Source organism: Moschus berezovskii, chromosome 15 (assembly GCF_049115385.1).
Source record: "Moschus berezovskii isolate FMDL1 chromosome 15, NW_MosBer_1.0, whole genome shotgun sequence".
Lineage (NCBI taxonomy): Eukaryota > Metazoa > Chordata > Mammalia > Artiodactyla > Moschidae > Moschus > Moschus berezovskii.
The window spans coordinates 55,064,121-55,080,338 of NC_142474.1; the positions used below are offsets into that span (position 1 = coordinate 55,064,121).

General features: G+C 43.8%; 1 protein-coding gene across 2 annotated transcripts in view; it reads left to right on the forward strand.

Annotated features, from left to right (window-relative positions):
• The window catches only part of NMT2 (N-myristoyltransferase 2), a 56,704-nt gene that overhangs the window by 12,720 nt on the left and 27,766 nt on the right, over positions 1 to 16,218 (forward strand). For both annotated transcript variants that reach the window (XM_055429221.2, XM_088844062.1), the window contains exon 2: positions 14,025 to 14,160. In XM_055429221.2, the coding sequence (XP_055285196.1) occupies positions 14,025 to 14,160 (136 nt within the window). The remainder of the gene's footprint in view (positions 1 to 14,024; positions 14,161 to 16,218) is intronic.

The following is a 16,218-nucleotide window of genomic DNA, read 5'->3' on the forward strand; positions in this document are numbered from 1 at the left end:
TGGTGGTGATGACAATGTTGATTGTGGTGTTAGTGTTGATGGTTGATGTTGCTGGGGTGATGTTGATTGTGGTGTTGATGGTGTTGATGGTGGTGGTAGTGATGATAATGTTGATTGTGGTGTTAGTGTTGATGGTTGATGTTGCTGGGGTGATGTTGATTATGGTGTTGATGGTGGTGGTGGTGATGATAATGTTGATTGTGGTGTTACTGTTGATGGTTGATACTGCTGGGGTGATGATGATGCTGCTGGTGGTGTTGATGGTGGTGGTGGTGATGGTGGTGATGATGGTGGAGGTGATGAGGATGGTAGTGATGATGATATTGACGATAGTTATGGTGGGGGTGCTAGTTTATTACCATAATGCTTGTACCAGCATTATATAAGTGTTCCCTTTCCTCACATTTTTCCAGTATTATTAGACTTGAAAATGTTTGGCAAATCAAGGAGAAAAAGTAGAATCTGAGGTGGTTTCATTTTCAGTTTCCTTACTGCTGGTGAAGTTGAGCATCTTTTCATAAATTTATTGACTATTAGGATTTCCTCTTTTGCAAATTATTTATTCATATCCTCAGCCCATTCTTCTCTTGGTCTTTTATCTTCCTAGTGATTTTTACATTGATTTCTCATTCATCCAGCAAATATTTGTTTTACACCTCAGACACTGTTAAGGTGCTAAGAATACAATGGAAGAGGCTGTCTTATGGATTTTATGTTCTAGTCAGAGGAAGACAAATAAATACTATATTCTTAGCTCTCAAGAAGTTATATGAAGAAAAATAAAGCGGGATAATGGTAATAATAGCTTTCATGGACTGAGTGATTTCTCTGTGTCAACTTCTAACATATTAACTCATTTTATCCTCACAATTTTGGGAACACCATCTTTTGAAAATTTCATCTTTTGCAGGCAAGGAAACCGAAAGACAGAGGTTAAGTAATATATTCCGAGTTACACAGCTGGGAAGTAGGGGAGGCAGGTTTCAAAATCAGGTGGTTCGACTCTAGCTAAGGCCTGTGGTCCTAACCAGGATAGTATGTTGCCTGTCTATACTATGCTGGAGATAGAATGTAAACTGGAAAAGAGCTTTCTATTACTGCTTTATCGTGTGTTTTATAAATACCTCAATTCCTTCCTCACCCCCTTCTGTAGTTTTAAAATTTTGTTTATAGTCACCTTGCCACAAAATATTTAACTTAGATATAGTCAAGTTTTATCTTATAGTGTGTACTTTTGGGTCCTTATTTAAGAAATTATTTCTTTCACTGATACGAAGTTACTGTCATTCTTTTTAATTGGATTTTTTTTAAAAAAATGTTTATTTGGATGTGTTCTGGTCATGCCAAGTGACTTTTGGGATCTTAGTTCTCCCACCAGGGATTGAACCCATACCCCCTGCATTGGAAGTGCGGAGCCTTAACCACTGGACCACCAGGAAAGTCCCTATTGTCATTCTTTTGCTTATTCATTCAACAGATATTTACCTGAGCATCTATCATATGCCAGGTGCTATTCTAAGTATGGATAGATGTTAACAAAGCCAACACAACTCATTTCACTATTGATTTATGATGTAATCATCATATATCAAGTTCTTGTATGTAATGGGTGTTACTCGCCTGCCTGCTCCACTTCTTTGATCTATTTATTCATGAGCTTTGTTGTATCTTAATAATGTTTTAGTTGTCAAGGCATTGTGGCTATTATAGACAGTTTAGAAAATGCATGAAAATACAGAAATGATTAAAATCACTTATACCCTTACCATTTTCTATGCAGGAAATTGGAAATCAAAGGGGAACTTTTTAAAAAATAATTATAATATCAAACTATTAATGGTCATTGTGAGGAGGGGGTAAGTGATCTCTCTGGTGGAATCCTCTGAAGTCTAAAATTGTTTGTTGGGACTTCCCTGGTGGGTCAGTGTTAAGACTCCACCTTCCAGTGCAGGGGGCTCAAGTTCCATGCGGCACGGCCAAGAAAATTTTTAAAAATTTAAGAATTGTTTATCTTTGGCATTCCATACCATACATCAAGCTCTTAAAATTGACCTGTTAGTTATGACAGGCTGTTCAGAAAACTAAGATCATGGCATCTGGTCCCATCACTTCATGGCAAATAGATGGGGAAACAGTGGCTGACTTTATTTTTTGGGCTCCAAAATCACTGCAGATGGTGACTGCAGCCATGAGATTAAAAGACGCTTACTCCTTGGAAGGAAAGTTATGACCAATCTAGACAGCATATTAAAAAGCAGAGATATTACTTTGCCAACAAAGGTCCATCTAGTCAAGGCTATGGTTTTTCCAGTAGTCATGTATGGATGTGAGAGTTGGACTGTGAAGAAAGCTGATCGCCAAAGAATTGATGCTTTAGAACTGTGGTGTTGGAGAAGACTCTTGAGAGTCCCTTGAACTACAAGGAGATCCAACCAGTCCATCCTAAAGGAGATCAGTCCTGGGTGTTCATTGGAAGGACTGATGTTGAAGCTGAAGCTCCAATACTTTGGCCACCTCATGCGAAGAGCTGACTCATCGGAAAAGACCCTGATGCTGGGAAAGATTGAGGGCAGGAGGAGAAGGGGACAACAGAGGATGAGATGGTTGGATGGCATCACTGACTCAATGGAGATGGCTTTGGGTAGACTCTGGCAGTTGGTGATGGATAGGGAGGCCTGGTGTGCTGCAGTTCATGGGGTCACAAATAGTCAGACACGACTGAGCGACTGAACTGAACTGAACTGAAGCTGCTGTAACAGTTAGACCCTACAGTGTAACTTCAACATGATAAAGTTTTTTCCTTATTGATGGGACAGCCCTGGACAAGTATACAGATGGATGGTAAGGGGACTTCCCTTCATCTTATCAGTCAGGGGTTGGCTCCCTTCCATCACATGACTCAGCTGTCCTCTACTGTCTGATCCGACACCTGTCTCCAACCAGCCCAGGGGAGGGAGAGCATCAAGGAGCACCCCCAGGCTCCTCTCTGGGCCAGCAGAAAGTGGGGGATCACATCTACTCTCATGCCAGGGACTGGAACTCAGTCACATGACTGTACCTGACCTGCCAGTAACAGGGAAGCACAGTCTAGCTGTGAGCTCCCAGACCAAGGGGGAATGGGTCTTTGTGGGCAGCTGGCAGTCTCTCTCACTTGTTTCTCCTGGAGCAACTGTAAAACGTTTACAGTTTCCTATAAAATGTGTTCTTTTGCTCATTCCATTAAGTCCTAGTCTGCAGAATCTCTGACTACGTTAAAGAGATTTGCAGGATGTGCTTATTAAATGTTTGACATTTCCATGGCTGAGAAATAGTTCGTTGGTTTACCCTTGGGGTTTGAAACGTGCCAAAGATCTCTTTAGGCAGAGATGCAAGTATCTGGCCTTCCTGGGGTAGCAAAATGGGGAGGCTTTTCCTTATGGATTTTTCATATGAATTGTGGGGGAGATGAAAAATGGAACTTCTCTTCTTAAAAACCCAAGAGATCTTTGTAAAAGGGCTGCATGATTTCCGTGGCTAAAGGTATGGGATTCAGTAATCAACTTCAGGCAGCGAGAGTCTGAACCCTTTTCTCCATCGGATTTCCTGGAAGAATCTTCTCAGGCAGGGATTTCCCTCTTATCCTGAGGGTTTCTTAGGATCTTTCCATCCCCATGGAAGAAATTTCCTCTGCCACTTTTTCAGCAGCTTTGTTGAGATACTATCCATGTACCTGCGATTCACTCATTTAAAGTGTGCAGTCCATGGCTTTCGTTACATTCACAGAGTTGTATAGCTGTGACCAAAATCAATTTTAGAACGTTTTCATCACACCAAACTGAAACCATGCAGCCCTTAGCTGTCACCCCCTGACACCCCCTGTCCTCCCAGCCGCTCACAACCAGTGATCCATTTTCTTTCTCTTTAGACTTGCCTTTTCTGGCCATTTCATATAAATGGATAATATTCCATTGTATGAATATACCACATTTTCTTTATTCACCAGGTGATGGGTATTTGGGTGGTTTCTTCTACTTTTTGGCTATTATGAAAAATGCTGCTATGGATATTTGTATACAAGTGTCTGTGCACAGAGATTTTCATTTCTCTTAGTCATCTACGTAGGAGTCGAATTGCTGAGTGATGTGGTAAATCTTTCTTTAGCATTTTGAGGAACTGCCAGACTGTTTCCCCGAGTGCCTGTACCATTTTACATTCCCACCAGCAGTGTATGAGGGTTCCAGTTTTTCTACATCCTCGTCAACACTTGTCATTATCTTTTTTGGCTCCAGTTGTCCTAGGGAAGTTAAACTTTTCAGCTCTGATTCCCAAATTCTAGTCTCCTTAAGGCTAGACCCCTGCCACCCTCCCCTGCATGCAGTGCAGTGCTGAGCACACAGTAGGCAGCTCAGTAAATACAGGATAACGGGCTGCAGTCAACTTCACCGTGCAGGCAGGGAGAACTGTAGCTTTCAGACACCTTCTTCCTGGCAGTGTGTGATTGGAACTACCCCAAGAACCAGAATTATTCTCTCATCCATTCAAGAAGTACTTGCTATAAAAATCTACTAGTTTGGGGCAGGAAAGCATTGGCGACCTCAGGGGTACAAATAGAAACAGCTCTCTTCTTTGCCCTTCACATCCTGACACAAATACACACATAAATCACATAACCACAGTGCAGCAAGTTTACTGCTTAACAAGGCACCAGCCACGGGAACCCTGAGGAAGGAAGCCCAAAATAGAAGGACTCCCAAATCAGAGAATGTACAGAACCATACTACCCATGGCATATTTCTAGCTCCGGTATCTGCCTTCGATGTTTAAACCCAATCGCTAGTCGGATATTTCTGGAAGTCCTTAACTACTAGATGGGTTTTTTTCCCTACTAGATGATTTTAAACATAAACATCACAACGGTGCAGATTTGATTCTACCAATGAAAACAAACTGCTCCTTTTGGGGATGGGAACGCATTACTATTTTTAGACCAACAGGGTGTCGTTTGGCGGGGTCTTCATGTATTGCAGAAAACGAGCACTACTTTCTATTCCAGGATTAGGGAGAACAGGGAAACACACATCTGTGGCTCATCCACTTGCCCTTTTCTAAAAAAAATAATAATAATAATAATTGTTAGTGTCTTTTATATATTTTATTTTTTGACAGAACCATGTGGCATGTGGGATCTTAGTTCCCTGACCAGGGATCGAACCTGAGCCCCTTGCAGTGGAAGCACAGAGTCTGGACCACTGGGGAAATCCCTCATGTGCTTGTCTTTTAAACACTTTTTCTCACTGTTGAACATGCCTTTCATGCTTTGACTCTTCAGAGAAGTGAATGAGTCACTGTAACTCAAGAAGTTTGTGATTTTAATGCATAAATAGCCACCAGAAAGAAGAGTTCCTCTGTGACCTATCTATGGGCGGATGAGACTGCCACCTGGGGTCCTCTTAGTGGTAAAGACCAAGCCTACAGCTCTGTTGGGTTAAATCAGCACAACGTGTTCTCCCTGGCACTATATGCAGCGGGTGGGGGTCTCTATCCTCAGGGGACCTCTAGCCTCGGCTGTAGGACGCCCATCGCCTTCCAGTGCAGCGTCTTGACAAGGCTGCCAGGCTGGCTGGGGGAGAAGTCAGCAAAGAGAAGGCACAGCACCCTCGCATGCTCCCCCCTGGGAGCGCCATCTGTTCCCTCTCCTCATCTTCCATTGGCTCAGTAAACAGCCCTTTGGGCCCACCTTTCTCACTTCAGGTAGGGGAGTGTATGGGTCATCCCCGGGAACGTCCACAGGATGCGGGGTCAGAAGTACTGGTGAGCACAAATAGTGTTTATCTGAGCAGGAAAAACCCAGTTCTCCTCCTGTGTTCTCCTGACTCTAACCACTGTCCCCCTCAGCTCTTCTGACACCAAGCACGTCTGCAGTGCCAGCAGGGATCCTGTCATTTATGTTGACTGTGACATCGTCCACCTGGAGACAGCGTTAGATCCCACAGGTGGAGGGCCCGGTCCCACCAGACTGCACCCTCCCCCTGGGAACACCAGTCCGAAGTCCAGGCTGTTCCCTGTGCCTCTGACCAACCAGCTACAAACTTGAGGTTCTTCCCAAGAACCCCTCCTTGTAGTGGTTAATTTGAATTCACAGTCCTCAAGGAAACACTTTTTAGGGAATTTCTTGGTGGTCCAGTGGTTAGGACTCCGTGCTTTCAATGCTGAGGGCCTGGGCTCAATCCCTGGTTGGGGAAGTAAGATTCCGCATACCACACAGCTTGGCCAAAAAAAGGAAAAGAAAACACTTTTTACTGCTTACCAGTTGATTGTAAAAGGATGTGATAAAGGATACAGATGAACACCCAGATGGAAGCGGTGTGTGGGGAAGGGGTGCAGTCTGAGACATGGAGCTCCCAAACCCTCCCCAGGGTCCACGCTCCCAGCCTCTCCCCAGGGTCACCAGCCGGGAAGGTCTCTGCTCCTGAAGGCTTATGACTGATAATGAACTTCATTTCCCGCCCCCTCACATCTCTGGAGAACTGTGGATGGGGGATGAAAATCTCAAGCTTCTGATCATGGCTTGGTCTTTATGACCGTCCAGGAGCCCACCCAGAGGCACCTCATGAGAACAGAAGACACTGCTACCACCACCCGGGAAATTCCAGCAGTCTAGGAGCTCTGTGCCAGGGACTGGGCTCTTATATTGTCTCTATTATTTCACATATATTTTTAAAGAGAGAGATGAGAGACTTTCTGTTCTTGGGGAGCCTACACTCTAGTGGGAAAAGCAGGTAAGAGCACGAGGTTTTTGTGTGCTAGATGGGAGGGTATTGTGTGAGTGGCTCAGAAGGTAAAGAATTTGCCTGCTATACAAGAGACCCAGGTTCAGTCCCTGGGTCAGGAAGATGCCCTGGAGAAGGGAATGGCACTCCAGTATTCTTGCCTGGAGAGTCCCGTAGACAGAAGAGCCTGGCGGGCTCTGGTCCTTGGGGTCGCAAAGTTGGACCCAGCTGAGCGACTAACACTTCCACTTCAGAGGGCAGGAGGAGCACTGAGTTAGGAGCAGCTACTTCAGCTTAGAAGGGAACAAGAAGGATTCCTGAAAGAGGTGATTCTTGGCTTAACTCTTTTTTTTTTATTTATTGAAGTATAGTTGATTGTTGTGTTAAGTGGTTCAGTTACACACATATATTTTTTAATGTATTCTTTTCCATTATGGTTTGTTATAGGATATTGAATATAGTTTGTTTACCCATTCTGTATATAAAAGCTTACAGCTGTTAATCCCAACTTCCTATTCCTCCCCTCCGTCAACCCCCTCACCTTTGGCAGCCACCAGTCTGTTCTCTATGTTCATGAGTCCCTTTCTATTTTGTAGATAGGTTCATTTGTGTCATATTTTAGATTCTAAATATAAGTGGTGTCATATAGTATTTTTCTTTATCTTTCTGACTTATTTCACTTAGTATGATAATCTTTAAATCCATCCTTGTTGCTGGAAATGGCAGTGTTTTATTCTTTTTTGTGGCTGAATAGTATTCCATTGTGTATATTCTTTATTCATCTGTTAAGGGCTTGCCAGGTGGCTCAGTGGTAAAAACAGTCTACCTACCAATCCAGGAGTTCCAGGAGACATGGGTTCAATCCCTGGGTCAGGAGGATGCCCTGGAGGAGGAAATGGAAACCCACTTTAGTATTCTTGCCTGGAGAATCCCATAGACAGAGGAGTCTGGTGACTAATTCCTCAACCAGGGATTGAACCCACTATCCCTGCATTTGAAGTGTGAGTCTTAACCACTGGACCACCAGTAAGTCCCCTGAGGCCACATCTTAATATGTGAAACTTTAATCTTCTGGACTAAAGAGACTCTTGATGAAAGTAAAAGAGGAGAGTGAAAAAGTTGGCTTAAAACTCAACATTCAGAAAACTAAGATCATGGCATCTGATCCTATCACTTCATGGCAAATAGATGAGAAAACAGTGACAGACTTTATTTTTGGGGGCTCCAAAATCACTGCAGATGGTGACTGCAGCCATGAAATTAAGACACTTGCTCCTTGGAAGAACGCTATGACCAGCCTAGACAGCATATTAAAAGGCAGAGATATTACTTTGCAACAAAGGTCTGTCTAGTCAAAGCTATGGTTTTTCCAGTGGTCATGTATGGTCATGAACCATAAAGAACACTGAGTGCCAAAGAATGCTTTAGAACTGTGGTGTTGGAGAAGACTCTTGAGAGTCCCTTGGACTGCAAGGAGATCCACCAAGTCAATCCTAAAGGAAGTCAGTCCTGAATGAGATGGTTGGATGGCATCACCAACTCAATGAACATGAGTTTGAGTAAGCTTCGGGAGTTGGTGATGGGTAGGGAAGCCTTGCATGCTGCAGTCCATGGGGCCACAAAGAGTCGGGCATGACTGAGCAACTGAACTGAACTTCACCTTCTGGAGATGTTGGGGATAGGGAACAGTTTAATCCAGAGTCTAGCAAGTACTGCCTCAATGCTCAGTCGTGTCTGACTCTTTGTGACCCTATAAACTGTAGCCTGCCAAGCTACATGGCAGGCTATGTAGCCATGGGATTCTCCAGACAAGAATACTGGAGTGGGTTGCCATTTCCTCCTCCAGGGAATCTTCCCAATCCCAGGACTGAATCCACGTTTCCTGTGCCTCCTGCACTAGCAGGCAGATTCTTTACCACTGAGCCACCGTGGGAAGCCCAAATACTGCCTGGGTTTTTGTATTCTCTAACTTCCATTCAAATGCTGAGAATCTCATTCTTGAGTTAATCTCTCTCTGTTCCCATTTTCTTATAGACAGCTGGGAAAAGCCAGCATGCTTTCATCCTTCTGCCCAGAAATCTTTTTGCTTAGTTTCATGCTCATTACGTCCATTTTCTATTTTCCGGCTTCACTCCTGCTTAAATAAAAGAACATTTAAATCCACAGTGAGACTTTTTTTCTACCTATCAGATTGTCAGAGATGAAGAAGCATGGTTATATTTCAGTGCCAGCAGAGATGTAGGCAAACTGACGTTCTTATTTACTGTTCTGTCCTTTGTTCCTCTGTGTGTGTGCATCTGTGCTAAGTTGCTTCAGTTGTGTCCAGCTCTTTGCAATCCTATGGAGTGTAGCCTGTCAGGCTCCTCTGTCCATGAGATTCTCCAGGCAAGAATACTGGAGTGGGTTGCCATGCCCTTCTCCAGGGGATCTTCCCAATCAAGGGATCAAACCCAGGTCTCCCGCATTGCAGGTGGATTCTTTACCCTCTGAGCCACCCAGGAAGCCCAAGAATACTGGAGTGGGTAGCCTATCCCTTCTCCAGCAGATCTTCCCAACTGAGGAATTGAACTGGGGTCTCCTGCATTGCAGGTGGGTTCTTTACCAGCTAAGCTACCAGGGAAGCCTTCTATAAGTAAGGTAACTTTTCTTCTCTGGCTCTGTTCATCTTTGATTTTCTGTAGTTTGAAAATGATTTGCCAAGATGTTGTTCGGGTGGCATTTATCCTGCTTGGTATTCTCTGAGCTTCTTGGATCTGCAGGTTAGCTCCTGCTATTGATTTGGGGAAATGCTCAGTCATTATTGTTTCAAATATTTCTTCTGGTTCTCTCTCCTCCTCCTGGTACTCCCATTATAGGTATGTTACACTCTGTGGTTTCCTCACAGTCCTCGGATACTCTGTTCTGTTTTCCATCTTCTCTTTGCTTTTCAAGTTTGCGGGGTGGTTCTGAGGTTTTCACTGCTGTGTCCTCAGGCTCAGAGATTCTTTCCTCAGCCACATCCGGTCTGTCAATAAGTACATCAAAAGACATTCTTCATTTCTGTCACAGCGTTTTGATTCTTCTCGGTTCTGTCAGGATTTCCACCTCTCTGCTCACATCATCCATCTGTTCTCATGTGCTTTCTATTTTGTCCATTTGTGCCCTTAGCATATTAATCATAGTTGTTTCCAATCCCAGGTCTGATCATCCCACCATCCCTACCATGTCTAGTTCTGATGCTTGCTGTATCTTTTCCAACTGTGTATTTGGCCTTTTGGAATGCCTTGTCATTTTTTTTTTTCTTGATAGCCAGCCATCATGTACTGGGTAAAAGGAACTGCTGTAAATAGGCCTGTGGTTATGCCGTGGTGAGGTGTGGGGGCCAGGAAGCATTCTAAGGTCCTATGACTAGGTCTCAGTCTTCTGGTGAGCTTGTGCCTCTAGACGGTGACCTCACAGACGTGGGATAGGATGGCTTAAGGGGGCTGGAGTTGGGTATTTCCCTTCCTCAGATCAGTTAGGCTCTGATCATAGCCCAGTTGGTTAGGTTCTGGTTGACTAGTTTCTGCTGAGAATAGGCCTTGTTAAGAAGCACAGAATGTCTGGCGTATTTCTAAAATGATTCCTCTGCCAGAAGGACGAGGGGATTCTTCTCCAGTATCTACTATGGGAAGCTGATTGGGCTCCAGGGGTAAAACTTAAGTATGGGAGACCCCTGTCACTGGGCTGGTATCTCTCAGGCTTGTCCACACACAGCCTCCAGGACTTTGTGAATTACAGTCCCAGGGTTCCTCCCTGAGCACTGGCTCCCACAGAGGTTGCCACTTGTGAGTCTCTGCTGCCAGAAACTGTTGCTCCAATCTAGGGGTCAGCAGTTTGTCCTGTATCCCTCCCCCCTTTAGGGATCTCAGAGGAATTGTTGGTTTTTCAGTCTGCTAGGGTAGAGTGGTGACTTCCAAGCTCCTTACATGCAGAACCAGAAACTGACTTACTGTTGGTGGGCTGGAAACTGCTAAGTGCTTTACTAAATACCATATTTAGTAAAAATAAAAATATGCGCCCTTTGACCTAGCATTTCCACCTATGGACAAACTAGCATGAAGGCACAAAGATAGCCAGAAGATTTTTTTGCAGCAGCATATTTAACATAGGAATGTTGCATAAAATATGCTATACTTACACAAGGGAATGCTACCCAGTTGCTAAAAAGAAATGAAGTAGCTCAATATATCCTGACATGGAAAGAAAGAAATCCAAGACACATTTGTTCAGTGGAACAAAAGCCAGAAAAAAAGCCAGATTTCAAAATAGTGTGTTTAAGATTCAATTTTTGTTTAAAATTTACTCATAGTAAAAACAGAGGCGTGCTTAGAGAAGAAAGACTATTTTTAAAGAATTTATGCCAGAAAAACTATTGGTTTCCTTTGAGGGACCCTTTTATAAGGCTGTTAATGTATATATAAGGCTGTTACTTAATGACATTTGTCTTATAATGAACATGTACTTGATAATTAGGTAAAAATTCAAGTAAGAAAATAGGAACAGATAGAGCTAGTTAAGAACGATAGAAGAGGAGACTTCCCTAGTGGTCCAGTCATTAAGACGCCACACTCCCAATGCAGAGGGCTGGGTTCAATTCTTGGTAAGGTAACTGGAGCCCACATGCCACAACCAAGACCCAGCACAGCCAAATTTAAAGTAAATGAATACATAAATTTCAAAAAAAGAGTGATAGAACAGAACTGATATTTCGGCCACTTTTCCCTGCATCAGGTGATAATGCAATAATAATCTCTGACTCTAAATTTTAATTTATCTCTGGGGATACTGTGGGAGAGTAGGCTCAAAGAAATGGGAATTTGAAATCTCCTTGTGTCTGTTTTGTGCTTTCAGAAGATGACACCTCTAAGATGACAAGGGTTCCAAACATAAATATTTTACCAGTGATTGTTTTTTGTTTTTTCATGTAGAGTTTTTAATTGTTAATTCGTCTAATAAAATCTTTATCAGGAGACATTTCCCCCTCTGCAGAGAAGCACTTTCTTTGGTTCTGTTATGTCAAGATTAGTGGTTTGTGTACCCAAGAGACATTTATAATGACATATTTTACAATACGTGTCTCTCCGTGACTAAAGAGTACATTAGCGGAGTGGATACCTGTGAAAGCTATTTGCCCTCCATGATAAAATAGCACTTATTTCTGTGATTTTCCTACTTAACTGACATCTAAGCACCCTGCAGGGTCACTGAGTGTAGACTAATAATCTTCTGAGTTCCTGCATGCAGTTCCAATGGGGAGGGAGGAACTTCCCAGATAACACGAGGTGCTTCTCAGACCCCAGCTGGGTGTCCCACAATTCAACTCAGTTCTGACACTGTCTTCTCAAAGACAGCATAAGATTCCACAGGTTGCGGGCTCAGAACCCCCTCCTTTTGGGTTTTTATGGAGCTTCCCTTATATTCAGTTCACTTCAGTCACTCAGTTGTGTCCGACGCTTTGCAACCCAGTGGAATGCAGCACGCCAGGCTTCCGTGTCCATCACCAACTCCCGAAGCTTGCTCAAACTCATGTCCATCGAGTCAGTGATGCCATCCAACCATCTCATCCTCTGTCATCCCCTTCTCCTCCTGCTCTCAATCTTTTCCAGCATCAGGGTCTTTTCCAATGAATCAGTTCTTTGCATCTGGTGGCCAAAGTATTGGAATTTCAGCTTCAGCATCAGCCCTTCCAATGAATATTCAGGACTGATTTCCTTTAGGATGGACTGGTTGGATCTCCTTGCAGTTCAAGGGACTCTCAAGAGTCTTTAACACCACAGTTCAAAAGCATCAATTCTTCAGCGCTCAGCTTTCTTTATAGTCCAACTCTTACATCCATACATGACTACTGGTTTTGACTAAAAACCAGTGGTTTTGACTAGACAGACCTTTGTTGGCAAAGTAACGTCTCTGCTTTTTAGTCTGCTGTCTAGGTTGGTCATAGCTTTTCTTCCAAGGAGCAGGCGTCTTTAATTTCATGGCTGCAGTCACTATCTGCAGTGATTTTGGAGCCCAAAAAAATAAAGTCTGTCACTGTTTCCACTGTTTCCCCTTCTATTTACCATGAAGTGATGGGACCAGATGCCATGATCTTAGTTTTTTGCATATTGAGTTTTAAACCAACTTTTTCACTTTCCTCTTTCACTTTCATCAAGAGGCTCTTTAGTTCTTCTTTGCTTTCTGCCATAAGGGTGGTATCAGTGGCGTATCTGAGGTTATTGATATTTCTCCTAGCAATCTTGATTGCAGCTTGTGCTTCGTCCAGCCCAGCATTTCACATGATGTACTCTGCATATAAGTTAAATAAGCAGGGTGACAATATACAGCCTTGATGTACTCTTTTCCCTATTTGGAACCAGTCTGTTGTTCCATGTCCAGTTCTAACTGTTGCTTCTTGACCTGCATACAGATTCCTCAGGAGGCAGGTAAGGTGGTCTAGTATTCCCATCTCTTGAAGAATTTTCCAGAATTTGTTGTGATCTACACAAAGCTTTTGGCATAGTCAATAAAGCAGAAGTAGATGTTTTTCTGGAACTCTCTTGCTTTTTTGATGATCCAACAGATATTGGCAAATTGCTCTCTGGTTCTGCCTTTTCTAAATCCAGCTTGAACATCTGGAAGTTCACAGTTCGTGTACTGTTAAAGCCTGACTTGGAGAATTTTGAGCATTACTTTGCTAGCATGTGAGATGAGTGCAATTGTGCAGTAGTTTGAACATTCTTTGGGATTGCCTTTCTTTGGGATTGGAATGAAAACTGACCTTTTCCAGTCCTGTGGCCACTGCTGAGTTTTCCAGATTTGCTGGCATATTGAGTACAGCACTTTAACATAGATGCAATTGATTACATCATCAGCCATTGGTGTTTGATTAGACTCCAGCCCTGCTTGCCTCCCTGAGGTCAGGGGGTGGGATTGAAAGTTCCAACCTTCTAATCACAGAGTTGCTTTCCTGGTAACCAGCCCATCCTTGTGTGCTTCCAGAAGTCTCCTCCTTACCGTGACCTAAGGGGCACCTTTAAGTTCTTATCTCTCAGGAAGTTCTAAGTGTTTAAGGAACTGTGATCTAGGAACCATGGACCAAAAGCAAATACATATTTGGTCATCTGAATATATATGTATTTCACATCAATCATAATACTGCACATCCTAATGTAGTATAACATATGTTTTTCCTAAGTGATTAATTTCATGCAATTCAGATTTTACATAGTGACCTACCTGTTGTTGTTTTTACAAACCCTGTGAATTTTCTAACAGAAGTCCTGGAGGGGATTTGGGTGCCAAAAAGAAAAAGAAGAAACAGAAGAGAAAAAAGGAGAAACCAAACTCTGGAGGCACCAAGTCAGACTCGGCATCCGATTCCCAGGAGATTAAGATTCAGCCGCCTTCAAAAGTGAGAACTGTGTTTTATTTTAATCTCCGTGGTGTGGTATGCCTGTGAAAGTGGGTCTGGGCAGCTTAGGCGAGCACCCTGTTGGGGCAGAGGTGTAGTTAGGGTGTTGCCATCACCGTGTACTTCATGGCAGGGGTCTCTGTGGGATATATATAGCTTTTCCAGAACTCATGTTGTCACCCAGATAACGAACCAGTCCATGCTGGGCTTCTGTGTGTGTGTGTGTTTGTGCGCGCGCGCGTGTGTTTGTGCGCGCGCGCGTGTGTTTGTGCGCGCGCGCGTGTGTTTGTGCGCGCGCGCGTGTGTTTGTGCGCGCGCGCGTGTGTTTGTGCGCGCGCGCGTGTGTTTGTGCGCGCGCGCGTGTGGTCTGCCTACAACTCGCCCCTTTCTCAGCAAACTAGTATGTTAGCTTGTAATCATAGAAGAAAGTCTCAGCGTGACCTTGTTAGGTTTTTAAGTTACACTTAATGTTTGATTCCTTTTTGTTCAGAAGATATTTACATTTTAGAAAGTCTCAGCGTGACCTTGTTAGGTTTTTAAGTTACACTTAATGTTTGATTCCTTTTTGTTCAGAAGATATTCACATTTTTTATTTTCCTGGGTGTCTGTCTAATTACTTTAATACAGCACCATCAGGCAGCAGATTTCAGCGGGAGCCACCACGGGTAAGGCTCATGTTGACTTTGCCTTGGACCAGTCTGCAGTGGCCAATCCTAATTCCATTGCCAGAGGGTGGAAATAACCCAGTTTAGACCAAACCAGAAGTGGTCTGGCTGGGCCCTGTGTCCTGTATGCCTCTGGAGGTGCTGATGCCAGACACCCCTTCCCTGGGGTCACCCTGGTCACCCTGGCTGCAAATAGAGACCTCGTGTGCTAGGCCTAAGAAAGACAGAACTCTTGATGCCAGACACAGCAAAAAGGGGGTAGAGTTAGGCATGTAACAAAACAGGTTATCTGATTGTTGTAGCTCCAGGTGAGCTGGAGAGCCCATGGTATCCCTGGCAGGAGCTTGGTCCTGGTCCTGTGGCTTTCGAGCCAGGTGCCTCTGCCAGGCTCTGCCCCTCCCAAAGCTACCCAACTCACAGGCTCTCATGAAGTCATAATCACACCATCTTTATTATGTGGTTTTTATACTGTATACATGGCACTGTATACATGGCAGTTGTTATGGTTACGCAGGTTTTGTGGGGTCAAAATTTCTTTCTTGCACAAAGTTTACATCATATGACAGTGGGTGAGTCTGGCAGGTGGTTTTGTTGTTGTTGTTACCAGTTTTACACATAAGGACCAGGAATCACCGAGAAGGAAAATTACTTGCCCCAATTTTTCCCTGACTGCTTTTGTGGGGTGAAAAGAAAGTGCAGTCTCCATCGATAGATTTTCAATCTGGTTCTCAGATAATAAATAGTCTATCCACAGTTATATGTTCCAAAGTAACTCATATAAGCTGGCAAGATATCTTTTTTATTTCTTGAGGTTGCTTCGTCAGATAAATGTAGTGTTACTTCCATGCATTCATGACTATCTCCTTATTCCTTCTGTCCTCACCACCAGCTGCTGCCAGTCCCCATACCCCTGGTGATTTTGGGTCCTTCCCCTACCTCTGGTCACTTAGAAGAAACTACATAATGGGAATTTGGGATTAGCAGATGCAAACTGTCACATGTAGGATGGATAAACAACAAAGGATTTCCCTGATAGCTCAGTTGGTAAAGAATCCGCCTGCAATGCAGGAAACCCCGTTCAATTCCTGGGTCGGGAAGATCTGCTGGAGAAGGGATAGGCTACCCACTCCAATATTCTGGCCTGGAGAATAGGCTACCCACTCCAGTATTCTGGGCTTCCCTTGTGGCTCAGCAGGTAAAGAATCCACCTGCAATGCCAGAGACCTGGGTTTGATCCCTGGGCTAGGAAGATCCCCTGGAGAAGGGAAAGGCTACCCATTCCATTGTTCTGGCCTGGGGAATTCCATGGATGGTATAATAGTCCATGGGGTTGCCAAGAGCTGGACATGACTGATCGACTTTCACTTTCTTTCACAAACAACAAAGCCCTACT